Source organism: Mustela lutreola, chromosome 6 (assembly GCF_030435805.1).
Source record: "Mustela lutreola isolate mMusLut2 chromosome 6, mMusLut2.pri, whole genome shotgun sequence".
Classification (NCBI taxonomy): domain Eukaryota; kingdom Metazoa; phylum Chordata; class Mammalia; order Carnivora; family Mustelidae; genus Mustela; species Mustela lutreola.
The window spans coordinates 12,916,479-12,934,770 of NC_081295.1; the positions used below are offsets into that span (position 1 = coordinate 12,916,479).

The 18,292-nt window shown below is 35.4% G+C and overlaps 1 protein-coding gene across 1 annotated transcript in view; it reads right to left on the reverse strand.

The window, feature by feature from the left end:
• The window catches only part of OPRM1 (opioid receptor mu 1), a 52,595-nt gene extending 34,997 nt beyond the window's left edge, over positions 1 to 17,598 (reverse strand). The window contains exon 1 of the mRNA XM_059176716.1: positions 17,086 to 17,598. Coding sequence (XP_059032699.1) covers positions 17,086 to 17,378 — 293 coding nt within the window. The 5' untranslated portion in view covers positions 17,379 to 17,598. The remainder of the gene's footprint in view (positions 1 to 17,085) is intronic.
• Positions 17,599 to 18,292: the final 694 nt, after the last annotated feature.

Below are 18,292 nucleotides of genomic sequence, written 5' to 3' on the forward strand. Positions count from 1 at the left end.
CAACTTGTTATATGCAAGGTAACCCCCTTGTATATAAGGCTATCAGTTAACTTTTCAGTAGAAACTTTGCAGGCCAGAAGATAGAGGCATGATATATTCAAAATGCCAAGAAGAAAAAGTTTCCAACCAAGAATATTCTATCCAGCAAGTTTACCATTCAGAACTGAAGGAGATATAAAGAGTTTTTCAGACAAACAAAAACTAAAGAAGTTTATTAAGTTTATTACACTAAACTGACCTTATAAGAAATGTCAAAGTTATTTCTTTAAGCTGAAAAGATAATATACTAATTAGTAACAAGAAAACATATGGAAGTAAAAATCTCACTGGTTAATGCAAATATACATTAAAGGTAGTATATTAACTGCTTATAAAGCGAACATGAAGGTTAATAGAAAAAGGTAGTAAAATTAACTATTACTATAATAATTAGTTAAAGGATATGTAAAATAAAAGGTGAAAAATATGGTATTAAAAATAGAATACATAGGGGGAGAGTAAAAATATAGAATTTTTAGAATACACTCAGACTTAAGATGCTATTAACCTGAAATAGACTATTAAATATCTAGGATAGAATATGTGAACCACAAAGCAATCTACAGTAGATACACAAAAACAGTGATAAAGATATGGCAAACATAACATCAGAGGAACTTACCAAATCACAAGGGAAGCAAACAAGTAAAGAGGCAACAGAGAGGAACTACAAAACAACCAGAAAACAATAAACTAAATGGCATAAGCGTATGCAGATCGATAATTATTTTAAATGTAAATAGACTAAATTTTCCAATCAGAAGACATAGAGTGGTTGGATAGGTGAGGAAAACAAAAGTCATATTTATGTTGCCTATAAGAGACTCACTTCAGATTAAAGGACACACTGAAACTGAAAGTGAAGGGATGGAAAAAGATGACCCATGCAAATGGGAGCAAAAAGAAAGTTGGTGTAGCTATGCTTATCCCAGGCAAAATAAACTTTTAGAAAAGACTGTAGTAAAAGATAAAAAGAGGCATCACATAATGATAAAGAGGCCAATTCAACAAAAGGATACAACAGCTGTAAATATTTATGCACTCAACACAGGAGCACCTAAATATATAAAGCAAATATTAACAGTAAAAAGGGAGAACATGGCAACAATAGAATTATAGTTAGTGACCTTACTCCATTTTCATCAATGAATAGATCATTCAGACAGAAATCAGTAAGAAAACATTAGCTTTAAATGATACATTAGACTAGATGAACTTAATCAACGTATACAGAACATTCCATTCAAAAGCAGGAGTATACTAGTGCAAATGAAACATTCTCGAGGATAGATGTTAGGCAGCAAAACAAGTCCCAATAAATTTAAAATGATTGAAATCATTATCAAGTATCTTTTCTGACCACAATTGTATGAAACTAGAAATCATTGACAGGAAGAAAACTAGAAAAGTCAAATATGTGGATATTAAATAACATGCTACTGAACAGCCACTGAACAGCAAAGAAATCAAAGGAGAAAAAAATACCTGGAGACAAATGCAAATGGAAGTACAACAGACCAGAATCTAAGGAATGAAAGAAAAGCAATTTTAAAAAGGAAGTTTATAGTGGGACAGTCCTCTCTCAAGAAACAAGAAAAACTCAAATAAACAATTTCACCTTACACTTAAAGGAACTAGAAAAAAAAAATAAACAAAGCCCAAGGGAGTGGAAAGAAGTAAATAGCAGCGGTAACATGGAAATAAATGAAATAGAGACTATTAAAAAGACATTAGAAAATGTCAATGAAGGTAAGAGCTGGTTTTTGAAAAGATAAACAAAATTTACAAACATAGGGTGCCTGGGTGCCTCAATGTCTACCTTCAGCTCAGTTTATGATCCTGGGGTCCTGGAATCAAGTGCTGCATCAGGCTCCCTGCACAGCAGGAAGCCTGCTTCTCCCTCTTCCACTCCCTCTGTTTGTGTTCCTAATCTCACTGTTTCTCTCTGTCAAATAAATAAATAAGATCTTAAGAAATTACAAACATTTAGCTAGATTCACTAAGAAAACATAGATGATAGATAGATAGATAGATAGAATCAGAAAAGAAAAAGAGAAGTTACAACTCATACTACAGAAATACAAAAAATCATAAAAGATGAGTCTGGACAATTTTAGCCAACAAATTGGACAACCTAGAAGAAATAGATAAATTCTTAAAAACATAAAGCCTACCAAAATGAATATGATGAAACAGAAAATCTGAGCAGAATAATTACTAGCAAGGAGATAAAATCATTAATCAAAACCTCCCAACAAACAAAAGTTCAGGACCAAAAGTCTTCATGGTTGAATTCTACCAAACATTCAAGGAATATTTAATACCTATCCTTCTTTTCCAAAATAAAAAACTGAAGAGAAGAGAATGTTTCCAAACTTATTTATGAGGCCAACATTACCCTGACACCAAAACCAGACAAAGAAATCATAGAAAAAGAAAATTACAGGCCAATATTCCTGATGAACATATGCAAAATCCTCAACAAAAGATTAGCAAACCAAATTCAACAACACTTTAAAAGGATCATGCATCATGATCAAGTGGGATTTAATTTAGGAAAGCCGAAATGGTTCAACATCTGCAAATAATCAATGTGATACACACACCACATTAACAAAATGAAGGATGAAAATCATGTGATCATTTCAACAGATGCAGAAAAATATTTGACAAAATTCAACAACCATTTATGATAAAAACTCTCAACAAAGTGGATATAGAGGGAATGTGCATCAATATAATAAAGGGCCATATATAAGAAGCCTAAAACTAACCTAATACTCAATAGGGAAAACTGAAGGGTTCCTCTAAGATAAATATTAAGAAAATGTTACCCATTCTTGCCATTTTGTTCAACATAGTACTGGAAGTCCTAGCCTTAGAAATTAGGCAACAAAAAAGAAAAAAAAAGTCCAAAGTGGAGAGAAGTAAAACTGTCTCTCTTTGCAGATGACATGATACTATAGATATAAAATACTAAGAACTCTACCAAAAAATTGTCAGAATTAATAAATGAATTCAATAAAATTTCATGATACAAAATCAACATACAGAAATCTGCTGCACTTCTATGAATTAATAACAAACTATCAGAGAAAGAAATTATAAAGAAAACATTTCCATATATGATTACATCAAAACAATAAATTACTTAAGGGTAAATTTAAGGAGATAAAAGATAAAAGATACATATTAATGAAAGAAATCAGAGGACACAAATAAATGGAAAGGTATCCCATGTTCATGGATTGGAAGAATTAATATTGTTAAAATGTCAATATTACCAAAAGTCATCTATAAGTTCAATGCAATCTCTATCAAGATCCCAATGGCTTTTTTACAGAAGTAGAGAAAACACTTCTAATATGAAACCACAAAAGATCCCAGATAGCCAAAGAATTCTTGAGAAAGAATAACAGGAGATATTACATTTCTTGATTTCAAGCTATATTATAAAGCTATCATCATCAAAACAGTATGGGATTGGCATAAATACAGACAAATAGACCGACAGAATAGGATCAAGAGCCCAGAAATAAACTCAAACACAATGGGCAACTAATATTTGACAATGGAGCCAAGAATATGCAATGGTGAAAAGACAGTTTCAATTAAATGGTGCTGGAATTATTGGATAATCACATGTAAGAGAATGAAACTGGACCCATACCTTACACCACTCATGAAAATTAACTCAAAATAGACTCAAGACTTGTGTGTAAGACCTAAAACCATGAAACTCCTAGAAGAGAACAAAAGAACAAGTTTCCTTGATGTAGGTCTTGGTAATGATTTTTTTGGATATGACACAAAAAGCACAGGCAACAAAATAAAAAAAAATAAACAAATTGCAGTACATCAAACTAAAAGGCTTCTGGACAACCAAATAAACCATCAACAAAGTGAAAAGAGGTCCTATGGGATGGGAAAAAATATTTGCAAGCCATATATCTTATAAAAAGGTAATAGCCAAGTATAGAGAGGACTTGTATAACTCAATAATACAAAAACAAATAACTTGATTAAAAAATGGGCAAAGGACCTGAAAAGACATTTATCCAAAGAGTATCTATAAAAGGGCCAACAGGTACATGGAAAAATGCTCAACATTATTAGTCATTAGGAAAATGCAAATTAAAACCACAATGATATACCACTTCATACCTCTTAGAATAACCATTATCAAAAAGTCAAGAAGTTACAAATGCTGACATGGTTACGAAGAACTGGGGACTCTTGTGCATAATGTAGGTTTTTAAATTCATGTGCCAACCTAGGTATCTAGTGACAGACTGATGATTGATTCATATGGGAATCCATTTTGTTTTCAAGCTCTTCCTTTTGATTATGATAAATGATAACAAAAACACTAAACTTGTCTTCATGTCATGAAAGTGTCATTATATTTAATGTGGAGCATAATTTCTAATTTTTTCTTCAGCTGTGTTTTTAAAATATTTCCTTGTAAAACATTTGCATATGCAATCAAAACTCATTATGAATGGATTCTGTATCTGCAAATAAACTTACATGCTAGAATGTATTTTAACCTTGAAGATATTTACTTTTGGGTTTTTGTGGTCATTTGCAGATATGTACAGAGTTATGAAAAATTTGAATTGCTCCTGTGGGCAAGTTCTTAGTTGAGGTAAAAGCAACACTCTGCTGTCCCATTTTAGCTGTCAGACTCTAAATGTCTCCTTTCTGAGGTTCATTAGGTGATTCATTTATTTTTTTATCATTTTCTAAAATTTAAATTGGATTAATTAACATATAGTGTATTATTAATTTCAGAGGTAGAGTTTAATGATCCATCTGTTGCATATAACACCCAGTGCCCATTACATCATGTGCCCTCCTTAATGCCTACTACTCAGTTACCCCATCCCCACCTCACCTCCCTTACAGAAACCCTCAGTTTTTTTCTTATAGTTAAGAGTCTCAGGGTTTGTCTCCCTTTCTGATTTTCTTATCTTATTTTTCTCTCCCTTCCCCTATGATCCTGTTTTGTTTCTTAAATTCCACATATGAGTGAAATCGTATGATAATTGTCTTTCTCTGATTGACTTATTTCACTTAGCGTAATACCCTCTAGTTCCATCCATATCATTGCAAATCATAACAGCTCATCCTTTTTGATATTCGAGTAATATTTCATTATATATATACCACCTCTTTTTTTTTTAAAGGTTTTTTATTTTATTTATTTGCCAGAGAAAGAGACAGAGAGAGAGGGAACACAAGCAGGGGGAGTGGGAAAGAGAGAAGCAGGCTTCCTGCTGGGCAGGGAGCCTAATGCTGGTCTCAATCTCAGGACCCTGGAATCATGACCTGAGCCAAAGGCAGATGCTTAGCAACTAAACCACCCAGGCATCCCTATACCACATCTTCTTTATCCATTCATCTGTCGATGGACATCTGAGCTCTTTTCATAGTTTGGTTATTGTGGGCACTACCACTGTAAACATTGGGGTGCAGATGCCCCTTCAGATCATTAGGTCTGTAACCTTTGGGTAAATACCTAGTAGTGCAATTGCTGGGTCATAGGGTAGCTCTATTTTTAATTTTTTTTTTTTTTTTTTTTAAAGATTTTATTTATTTGACAGAGAGAGATTACAAGTAGGCAGAGAGGCAGGCAGAGAGGCAGGCAGAGGAGAGAGGAGGAAGCAGGCTCCCTGCTGAGCAGAGAGCCCGATGCGGGACTCGATCCCAGGACCCTGAGATCATGACCTGAGCTGAAGGCAGCGGCTTAACCCACTGAGCCACCCAGGCACCCCTCTATTTTTAATTTTTTGAGGAATCTCCACACCACTTTCCAGAGTGGCTCTACCCCCATGCATTACCACTAACAGTGTAACACATCTTCACAGGCAAGGAAAACAAAAGCAAAAATGAACTATTGGGACTTCATCAAGATAAAATCTTTTGCACAGCAAAGGAAACAGTTGACAAAATCAAACGATAACCTACTGAATGGGAGAAGATATTTGCAAATGTCTTGTCAGATAAAGGTCTATTTATTCTCCAAGATCTATAAAGAACTTACCAAACTCCACACTCAAAGAACAAATAATCCAGTCAAGAAATGGGCAAAAGATATAAACTGATATTTTTCCAAAAAAGACATACAAATGGCCAACAGACACATGAAAAGATGCTCAACATTACTCAGCATCAGGGAAATACAAATCAAAACCACAATGAGATACCACCTCACTCCAGTCGAATGGCTAAAATTAATAAGTCAGGAAATGACAGATGTTGGCAAGGATGTGAAGAAAGAGGAACCCCCCTATTTAGTGACACACTTATAGCATTTTTGTGTTTTTTGTTGGTGATCTCAGTGTTTAAAATGGACCTCAAACAGAGTGCTGAAGTGCTATTAGGTGTTTAGGTGTTTCTAAGTATAAGATAATAGTGATGTGTCTAATGGAGAAGGTAGGTATCTTAGATGAGCTTCATGTAGGCATTAGTTATAATACTGTTGATCATGCATTCAATATTAATAAATCAACAATATACACTAAACAGTTACCTTTAAACAGAACCACAAATAACAGAGAGTTATGTTTTGATTAATTGATACAAATGAAATTGGAGGCTCATAGGAACCTAACCCTGCATCTCTCCTAGAAGTAAAGTTTCAGTCTTCTGTAATTTACTAATCACAATGACTTCATAGAACATAACTACCATCAATAATGAGAATTGACTATTAACTTTTTATTTTTCTTACTCTTTAAAATATTACTTTCTGTATCTCAATCATGAGTTCGATCTCTTTCCTATTTAAAATTTTTGGACTTCACATCTATCATCTATCCATTTGTCTATCTATCTATCTATGTGAATTTATTTATTTACTTGTAAGTGTGTGTGTGTGTGTGTTTGTGTGTGTGTGTGTGTGTGTGAATTTATGATTTGTTGATATTAATCTATTGGTACAGATCAGTTTTCATGACTCAAGTTATAAAAGCTAAATGCCCATGAACAAAGCAGTAAATGGGGAGAATTGATCAATGAAAATTTATATCTGAATACTTTGAGGTGAATTTGAAATGCTGCAAACTTTCAATTGCAAAATATTTCAAAGATGCATGATTCTTTTGTTAAACCTTAAGATGTTTAAATTTCTTAGCTACAGCAGAAAAATAGTTGTACATCAAATCTTCAATGATTAGGAAAAGAAATTTTGTAAAAGCATGAGTAAATTCCCAGATTTTTCACAATCAGAACGTTTATCATGGATTATGCTTCAGGGAGCTTGGTTGTAGAAGTACTATGAGGAGACTACAAATAGACATGGCTTTAAGTTGAGATTTGAAGAACAAGATTTTTATTAGAAAAAGTAGATGATAGGAGAAAATTGAAAAAAAGTAAAGAAAAAGAAGTAAAGAAATAGAAAGAAGTAAAGAAGTAAAGTAAAATAGGAGAAATTAATATGTAGTATATCTGGAGATAGTGAATGTGTTAACCTGGTTTAATTAATTTATTTTTTATTTTAAAAAATATTTTATTTATTTGTTTTGAGAGAGAGAGAGTGAGAGCACACCAGGGGAAGGTGCACGAGAGGGAGAGGGAATCTTAAGCAGACTCCATGTTTAGTATGCAGCCTGATGTGGGGCTCAATCCCATGACCCTGAGATCATGACCTGATCCCAAAACAAGAGCTGGGCATTTAACCAACTGGGCCACCTAGGTACCCTTGGTTTAATTTATTTATCATTAATTTATATTATTAAGAATACTTTTTTGTATGAATGATTACCATTTGAATCACATTAGAACCTCTACTTATATGTAAATAATAAGATAACACATGATTGAATAAGAAAAATTATACAACTGTACTCAACAATATTCTTGCCTGGGCAGAAACTTATATCCAGAGCAGAATAATGTCTCTCTCATTAAAATGCATCCCAGTTTCCATCAAGTGTAAGAGCCCTACCCACCCTACTTTAGAATGCAACAACTAGAATATAATTAATTTCTGAAAGCAAATATTAAAGCAATCTTTACATGAATTAAAAGGAGAATGAAAAAGAGAGAGGGAGAAAGGAAGAGAGAGGGTGTTAGAGAAGGAGAGAAAGACATAGGAGAGGAGAGAAGAGGGGTGTCAGAGTTTAAGCTGAATTTGAGGGGTCTGAGTTCAGGCAAAATCCTATGTGTGAACTTTGAGGCCCAACAATAGACAATTATAAAGGAGGCTTCATGGGGAGAATCTGCCCTCCTCACAACAAACTTGGTACATAATCTGGAGGAGGTTGTGATCAAGGACTCATGCTCCTTTTCCAACTCAACAACCATGCTCTTAGATGTGGTATATAGACCCAAAGATTGTATGATAATTGCCTTTCCCTGATTGTTTTATTTCGCTTAGCATAATATATATCTATACACACACACACACACACATATACACCCACACCCACAACCACACATACACACACACACACGTACACGCTAGAATACTATACAGCCATCAAAACCCCCCAAATCTTGCCATTTGCAACGATGTGGATGGTACTAGAGGGTATTATGCTAAGTGAAATAAATCAGAGAAAGGCAATTATCATACAATCTTTGGGTCTCTGTGATGTAAGGAATTTGAAAGGCAGGGTGGAGGGTCGTAGGGGTAAGGGAGGGGAAAAATGAAACAATATGGAACCAGGAGGGAGACAAGTCATGAGAGATTCTTAATCTCAGGAAACAAACTAAGGGTTGCCGGAGGGGAGAGGGATGGGAGGGATAAGATGGCTTGGGGATGGACATTGAGGAGGTTATGTACTATGGTGAGTGCTATGAATTGTTTAAGACTGATGATTCACAGACCTGTACCTCTGAAACAAATAATAATTATATGTTAATAAAAAAAATTAAAAAGAAAAGATGTATATTGCTAGTCCAACAGCCTCCATTTGAAGTCTCCTTGTTGAGGAGCCCTTAAGAAGGTTATTTCCAAGTGTCTCTGTTGAGAGACCTCCATATCAGGAGTTCTGGAAAAAACTTCTCCCCTCTCTTACCCCATACTTTCCCATTCCTATTCTTTTGCCTCTCCCTCCCTCTGGTCCGTGGGTAAATAAAATGTGTTTTGGGGGGCCCTCTGTACAAAAAGATGATGGCCTTCTTCCTCACTCTGTCGCATCTATACTCATACATGTAACCTGGTGCTCTTCTGTTGGGAAAAATTGAAGAGTGGGAAGCTGACACCTTTTTCCTGTTTCATGTCTTGCTTATACTCTCACAATGAGTGAATAAAGTCTTGACTATTGCTTTCGGTTAGTCTCATTGTATCAACTGACAAGCACAAAACTGACAGCTCAGCATTTTCTCTCTCTAGTAGACTCCATCTGAGCTTATTTAGAATCCAAAGGGTGAGAGGGAATGAAACCAAGGTTATATAATTTGGTAGATCATTACTTTTTTATCGATATAGTACAGCTACAAAAATTATGGAGAAACAGTCCTTGAAGTTGCCATAGGAATTCTTACTACTAGAAGGGACTCCAAGATTTTTAGTTTAATTCTCACATTTTGTAGGTGAGGAGAATGAGGCACAGAACAATTTGAAGTTGAATCTCAATTGGCACTTAGGGTTCTGAGCTAAAGCCACTTTTTTTGTTTTTATTCCATGTAACCTTTCCATTCTAAATGTCTATCTTGGTTCAAGGACCCTCAGCCTGAAGAATTTGTGGAGAAAGAAAGTGGCCTGAAGCGACACAGATGGCTAAGGGAAAGGAGGTCCTCAAACAAACTCATTATAAAATGTTTCTTATACATGACATTTCTTGTATCTGATGTTTCAGCTCACTTTGAGGATGCTGAAATTTTCTTGAGCCCAGTTACTATAAGAACTCTTATAGTTATTATACAACTTGGAATCTGTGGAGAAGGGGTGGTAGTTTTTGTCTTCTGATAATTTGTTAGAAGGCACAGAGGTTTTATTTCTTTTCCATATAAGAGACCCTACTGCCACCATCATCTTGAACTCAAGAAGTAATCTGGACACCACACATGACTGTTGTCATAAAGCAAAAATGTACTAAGAAAGACTTCCCTGAATCCTGAGGCAGGAAAACAAATAAAAGGAAAAGCTTCACTCATGAACTCTCTTCATTGTTCAAATTTGGGTTACTTTCAAATTTTTCTTAAGAACTTTTTAATTATTAAGAAAAACCTAGGGGCACCTGGGTGGCTCAGTGGGTTAAACCTCTGCCTTTGGCTCAAGTCATGATCTCAGGGTCCTGGGATTGAGCCCCACATCAGGCTCTCTGCTCAGAGGGAAGCCTGCTTCCTGCCCCCACCCTGATTCCCGCCCACCCCCCCGCCCCCACCCTGCTCTCTTTGCCTGTCTCTCTGCCTACCTGTGATCTCTGTCTGTCAAATAAATAAATAAATACAATCTTAAAAAAATAGAAAAACCTATATTCTATGACTATATAAAGACTGTTTATTAGTAAAATTTTACTATGCCAAAATGTTGTAACCCATTATAAAATAGCAGGAATTGGTGTGAAGGCAAATCATTTTGGAAAGCAACTGTAGGGAATAGAAGTGGGACCAGAAGTGGGGGAGTAGGAAAGTGAAGCAAGAAAGAAGGAAAAGAATTTTCTTGAAATGGACACAATGTGGAACACAAATTCTAATGTGCCTTGTGGTCTGCGTCTTAGAACTGAATAGAAGGAAGCTTAGGTGACACTCATCCACAGTCTCTCATTTCCCCAGTCAGGGGTTGTTTCATGGGGTGGCAACTCCCTCACACTTTCTGATCAGTTGTATCACAATGGTTTTTGTGGAGGGTGGTGGAATCGGAGAACTTCCAGAGCCAAAGGCAAGGGGTGTAGATGTAGCTAGGGTAGAGAATTAACAAGTTGTATCTTGGCAAAACTGTCATACCGATCACTGAAGTAAAAGGTGAGTCAAACTAGTCAAACTAGTCATACAAATCGCTGAAGTAAAAGGTGAGCTTCAGGATGAGAGGTGAGATACAACAAGTGTCTGAAACATTATGAAAACCATTGTTTTACAATATGACCTGAGGGTGCTCTAGAAATTCCTTGAAGGTACCTTGAGGACAGCAGTGGAGTGTAGGATGGGGGTAGCAGTTGAGCAGTATTGTGTGGCCGCAGCATGTGATTAATACTGAATAGTTCTTTTGATCTCTTTTATGTATTGGCCTACAAGTTCTTGAAGTAAGTGTCTAGGTCTATAAACAAATTTGGAGACTACGGTCATAAATCATTATTTTAGTTCATATAAGTTAAATTTTATGAAGGTTAAAGATAGGAAATTCTCATATTTTAACATTTCGCATGTTTAGTCTTGGTATTTACCATTAACGTATTTTAAAATGTCACATTGTTTTACATTATTTATGGAAACCAAAATAATTTTATTTCAACTAATACCTAAAGTGGAATAATGGAAGAAGTAACATTTTCAACTTTAATATGTAAAAAGTTCTCTAAGATATTCAAAATCTGGAAGTAAGTGTTGTTAGCATTTATTACTTGAATGACATTTTGAAGTAGTCAGAAACCAATTATTTTTATTTCCTTCTTGGAATAGAGAAATTATACGTAGGTTATATTTATGAACAGATTTACTTACTGCAGCAGTTGCCAGAAATTTTTTTCCCCAAATATTGGATGTAAGTATTAATGAAAATATTAGTTCAAGAAAACACTTGCAAAGAAATCTTTACAATGATTTTTAACAAAGATTTACAGATAAGTTAAAAGTATTAAGCAGGGCTAGTTCTTTGACATCTTGTTTCTATCATTGATCTGCTAGAACTAGAATAATTCTGGGAAAATGGTGAAATTATATCTAAATTAACATTAATGTAAAATATAAATTTTAATATGTAAAGTTCAAAGAACATGTTTAAAAGATTATATTTTGGGGCATCTGTGTGGCTCAGTGGGTTAAAGTCTCTGCTTTTGGCTCAGGTCATGATCCCAGGGTACTGGGATTAAGCCCTGCATCGGGCTCTCTGCTCCTCAGGGAGCCTGCTTCCCCCTCTTTCCCTCTGCCTGCCTCTCTGCCTACTTGTGATCTCTGTCAAATAAATAAATAAAATCTTAAAAAAAAAAAAGAAAAAATGATTATATTTTGTTGTGGAAAAACATATCAGAAATAAAAGTTTAAAAATATTCATGTGAATAATAACCACCAAATTTGCATTAATAATAGTCTCTGGGGAAGCAGTATTATAGGAGAAAAAAGGAAGTTTCTTATACATATATTACATATATATATATATAATGTAATTTATAAATTATACATTATTATAGATATATAATTATGTATTATATAATATATAGCCATACATAATTATGAATTACATATTGTATAATATATACAAATAATAGATATTATTATATATAATATATATTACTAGAAGTATATATAATTATTATAATTATATATAATTTTTAAAGGTGAAGAATCTTCTATTACTCTCTATACATTCTTTTATGTTGGAAATATTGCATAAAATATAAGATAGCTCATTCTTTCAAGAAGGAAAGACGAGAAGGAAAAGAAATGGATTGATAACACTATGTGAATGACAGTCATAGCATTCAATTGAGGAAATGAAAAGTAACTTTTGTTTTCGGGACACACAGAAGAAAACTGTTCCAACAGAATTAGCACCTGTGTGGGAAACAGCAGTTAAAGTTGAAATTGTAATAGATGATACTAGAAGCTCTCCATTGTGAAGTAAAAGGAATACAATTAAATTCTTATGTTTTCATGTAAACCATTACGTCAAAGACAGATTTTCTTTTTTCCCTTTGAATCTAACCTCTAACTAGGATATTTTATAGTTTTAAAAAAAAGAAAGTGAGGGGTGCCTGGGTGGCTCAGTGTGTTAAGCTTCTGCCTTCAGCTCAGGTCATGATCTCAGAGTCCTGGGATTGGGCCCCACATCAGGCTCTCTGCTCAGCAGGGAGCCTGCTTCCCCCTCTCTCTCTGCTTGCCTCTCCGCCTACTTGTGATCGCTCTCTCTGTCAAATAAAAAAAAAATCTTTAGAAAAAGAGAGTGAGCTTTATTGGTATTTGAGCTTTCTAAATAAAAAACTTTTATTTTATAAAAATTACTAGTGATCATATTCAGGGACATAAGCACTGAAATTAATTCATATGTATATATGTATTTGTAGATAGATGTATATATATAAATACAACATATGTAAACTTACATAAAGTATTGTTATTCCTTATTTTCCCAGCAACTTATATATGAAGTAAAAAAGCTTGTAGTTCTGTTCCAATCAGGCATGACTGATCACTTCATAGTTTAAACCTAAATCAAATATTAAGTATATAGAACAAGTGTTTTAAAATGAGAAATACTTTTTAGTGAAAGAAAAATGACAATAAAATCTTTCATATATTTAAATGCTCTGCTCTGATAACTAGTCATATTGAGAATTCATCTAGTCATACTAAGAAATAATCTGAAAAATGAAGACAATATTGGGCACTCTTCATTGGTAATTTATTGGGAAAGATGGTTTACATAGCTCATAAAGATCTAATGGTTTCCAACCCTTTACTTTTTAAAAATAGTGTGTGCATAGGCCATATTCATGACTATATGAACAAATTTTTGGAAGAATATATCACAAAATAAATACATGTGTGACAATACCAGTTTTTAAATTTAAGGTTAATTCTATACTTGGGTCAAGGGTTCTCACAAAGTGAAGCATGCTGGTTGCTATAACTTTGTGTACTATTTTGGTTAATTTAAAAAAAATTCCATTTCTTTAAAAAATTTGACTTTTAAGTAATCTTCACTCTTAACGTGAGGCTTGAACTCACAATCTCAAGATTAAGAGTTGTGTGCTCCACTCTCTGAGTCAGTGAGGTGCCCCTAGTAAACAGTCTTGACAATAATAAAGTATCATCCCATTTGAAATAATTGCTAAATTTTATAATATTTTATCTCCATTTCTTTAGAATCTATGGTAATTTTTATAATAATTATATTATTATTAATATATTATTATTAATATATTATTATCTTATTATAATAATATTACCTTGCAAGTAATTTTTTTTAAACTGAAAAAGTTCCCATGTGGTGAGTAGTTTTAATATTTTTATCATTTAACATCTGGATTTTAAATCTTTGGATCATATGATAGTATCTATTTTCCTCCCTTATGTTCCTTAGCATAGCACAGTGTAAGAATTCTACTTAAGTTAATACTATTTAATAATGTTGTTGATGACGGTATGGTGATGGTGGAGTTGAGACATAGAGCAAAAAAAGTATGAATCATGGCATCTGTATTGACGGTTACTTTTGTTGTTGTTTTGGTTCCTATAGTCATCTGAGACTCATAATTCATTTGATGTATTAAAACATTCTAATAAATATCACCTTGATCTGGATAGAAGACTGTAACGTGACCGTTAACTGCACTTGACCATTCAAAAGTATTTGTTGAATTTTAAATAATATCAGGAAGTAAGCATTTCACCTCAATAAGATGTAGCATTATAGTCATCTTTTTAACAGGGACAATAATATCTCTGAACTATTATTTTGTAGTGAAAACACTACAACCTGGAGATAGTCCAGTTAAATATTCTAAGCTAAATAAACACATTTTATTCAATCCCCAAATGTTTGCTTCACTACTTTTGGTCACTAAATTGTCCATTTTTCTGTTTTACTGTCATATTCCCAGAGGGTTACTTAACTATAGAATTAAACACCCAACTTGTCATAGCTGGATATTTGGGGTGACCTTTCAAATCATACTGCATTTTGTTCCAACTTTCGGTAAAGAGAAGTAAAGCATAGTGTCATGTTGTTACTAAGATGCAATGTCCCTATGCTTCTCCAAGTCATCAAGAGGTCAGAGGTAATGCCTTTAAAAGAAAATCAACCAGCAATCACTTAAACACTGAAATAAGACCAATCTTCTTATTTCACAGCCAGTTGCTGCTTTATTTCACAGCCAGTTGTGGCTCACTCTTTATAGAAAAGCATAAGCTAGAGGGGAGAAAAATAAGGAAGGACAATACCAGGAGAAGCAATAAAAGCGAATAAAGGGTTATGTTGCAGACAGCAGGATTTCTATCTTGGTAATCTCTCTTCATCATTTATTCTCCAGGATTCCAGACATAAATTTGGGGTACTTTATTATTTCCACATTATTACTGCTAATCAAATTTACTTTGCAATATTTTAGTTGAATTAACTCAAATCATGATTTACCACTCTAATAACAAGAAAATTATATTGGCTAAGGTAGATATTATATTGAACTAATACAGTGTTACTGAACTAATGAACTACTGTCCTTGAAGAAATCATTAATACTTTCTGTGCCTCAGTTTACTCATCTACCATAGGTTAAACTCTAGGTTCCCTTCTAGCCCTATCAGCTTATGATTCTATGAATATTCTTAGGACAAATGAGAAACATATTTTCTCTTCATTAGGCAGGCCTTTAATTATGATTTTTATTAAAAATGTAAGTATGACTGGGTTTTTAGCTTTGATAGGAGTCTTTGTATTACATTATACATGGTAAATATTTAAAAAAATAAATTCTATTGATTTCCTTTCTGCATTTTCCCTTCTGTTGTTAGCCTTCTTCTCAATAGATGGTGCTCTTTTCTCAGAGACACTATTTATCTTATTCCTCATCAAAAGATTAGAGAAATTAGTTTTATTCTTTAACAATCATTAATTAAGGCAATCAGACATACAAGAAATAATCGATTACAAACAACTCGCAGAACTTGATCATGAAAGCATAATAGGAAAAATGAATGTTAAATGATTAAGGAATTCCATTAAAACCTGCAGTACTTGCTGAGTAGATGAAAAATATTGCAACTAAGTATGAAATTGCCATGTTCTCTACATACATATAACCCCAAGTAGGAAGAACATCTCAAATTAGAAATCATTTTAAAGTGTTAAAATATTTATCTACCTTAACATAAATGCATATATAGTATTCCATTATTATCATTAGGACTTTAATATGCACACCAACACTAACACAGTTAATATAGAAAGCTTGCACACTCTTTGCCAAATAAACCTGGAGCATCTAGGTAAACAGAAAATGGGCCATAAAGTCTTGAAATAATTTCACGGATAAAGACAGATTTTCCTCCCAGAGCAACCACTGTAACTTCCTATAGTTTTAATCCAGAATTATGCACTTTTGGTCACTTCTAATTGGCTTCCACTTTCAGAGGATGTGGAAAACAGACATGCTCTGTATTTCTCCCAAAACACACTGTCTATTCCCAATTCAGTTTGTGACTCCCCTAGCAGACCTGGCAGCTGCCAACTGCAAAATGGTCTAGGCAACACAACTGTCACATTTGTTACTACAAAGCAACACTATTTACTGCAGAGAGACACCAGAAAAACTTTCTCACTGAGTGTGTCCTCAGGATAGAAGGAACCGTGGGGTAAGGACAAGTGTGACAAGTAAATGGGGGTGGTGGTGTGGTGCAGTAAAGTACAGGTAAGCCAGCAGGGATAGGAAAGTTGCCAAGGTTCATGTCTGTAAAGAACTGAGAAGGAGATTGGTCTCCTCACCAGGAAACCTAACTAGAATTCCTCTTCCATTATTCACAAATTACTGTTTCCACAGCTCCTGTGGAAGGGACTGTGGGATTCTGTGCCCAAGAACCCTCTTGGCTCAGTGTAAGTGAGCTCTAAGACAAAGTATATATATATATATATATATATATATATATATATATATATATATATATATTCATTCCCCACCCCCACCCAGAGCTTTACATCTTCTACCAAGGCAACTTCTCTGCTACTGAAATTTTTGATTTCTTTAACAGTGGAAGGAAAAATCGAAAAGTGGATTTTTGCACTCACAATAACCACTCTATTATTCATCGTCACCCCCTTATTCTCCTTTGTTTACCTCCCTTCTCTCATCCTCCCGCCAAACACTGCCTGGGGGGTCAGGTGTCCCTTTATGCCCTATTAGCTGCTGAAGTCTCTGGTGGGAGTCCTGGCGCCTTCCTTACCTGACAATCACATACATGACCAGGAAGTTTCCGAAGAGACCCACCACGCACACGATGGAGTAGAGTGCCATGATGGTGATGGCCGTGATCATGGAAGGACTGCCGGTCGGAGGGCACGAGCTGTCGCTCCCGCCCAGCGCCGTGCGGTTCGGACCGCATGGTTCGGACAGATTGCCATCTAGATGGGAGAAGTTGACCCAGGAACTGGGACTAGGTGCCGGGGAGCAACTTGAAGAGTGCGTATAGGAATCAGTGCAGTTGCTGGCGTTGGTGGGGACGGTGCTGCTGTCCATGGTGCTGACGGCTGGCTGGGACCTCGCTATGAGCTAAACCCGAGCACCCAGACTTTTCCAGGTTCCACGCGTCTCGGCCGCTTCCTCTAGTCGCTGCCACAGTTCCTGCTATTTCTTACAGAGATCAGCCCTGGAGCAGCCAGAGAGGAGCGTCAGGTAGAATGGGAGAGGGGGGATCTGACATTATCCACTGCTTGTAGCCTCCTTCCGCCTTAGTAGTAGAGACACATCCTCAACCTCACACCGCTACGGGGAGGGGAGGGAGGGCTGTGCGGGATCCGGAGACTGGAGGGGAGGGAGGAGAGAGAAGGGGTGGATTTTGCGCAAAGCAATCCGACCGGTTGGTCTGTCTGTCTCCCCATTCGGCACTCGGTCGTGCAAACACCACTAAGGAGGGGCAGAATGGGGAAGGGAGTTGGAGGGAAGGGGCGGGGGAGACAGAGAGTTAGTTCTTGGCAGCAGTAAAGCATAAGAAAGGGGGCTGACATCAGTCTATTTTCCCAGCTCCGTTTTCTCTGTGTAATATGAAAGGAAAGACGTTGGCCTGGTGCAACCGGGACAATCCTTACATCCCATCGCTTTTCCAGCCCTCAAGTCTGCTGAAATCATTCGGGACAGGTTACACTAACTCCTTTTCTTTGCCTTTTCCTTGCCTCAGTCCTGCACGTACGTACACACAAACGTAACCATGTTTTTTTACATCACTAAATAAGAATTTTCAACCCTTCAAACCTGTCTGGGGAAAAAAAAAAGTGGCCCGGTCTCTGAAAAAAGAAGTGAGAAACAACTTTTGTGTAGGAAACCTGTTCCTTTCATTCCATATTCCCCTAATTTCTCTTAAAGTAGAAGTTCTAGTTACATCTGATTTCTGTCTTAGTGGGGACGAGGCACAAGAGCTTTTTACAGAAATCAGG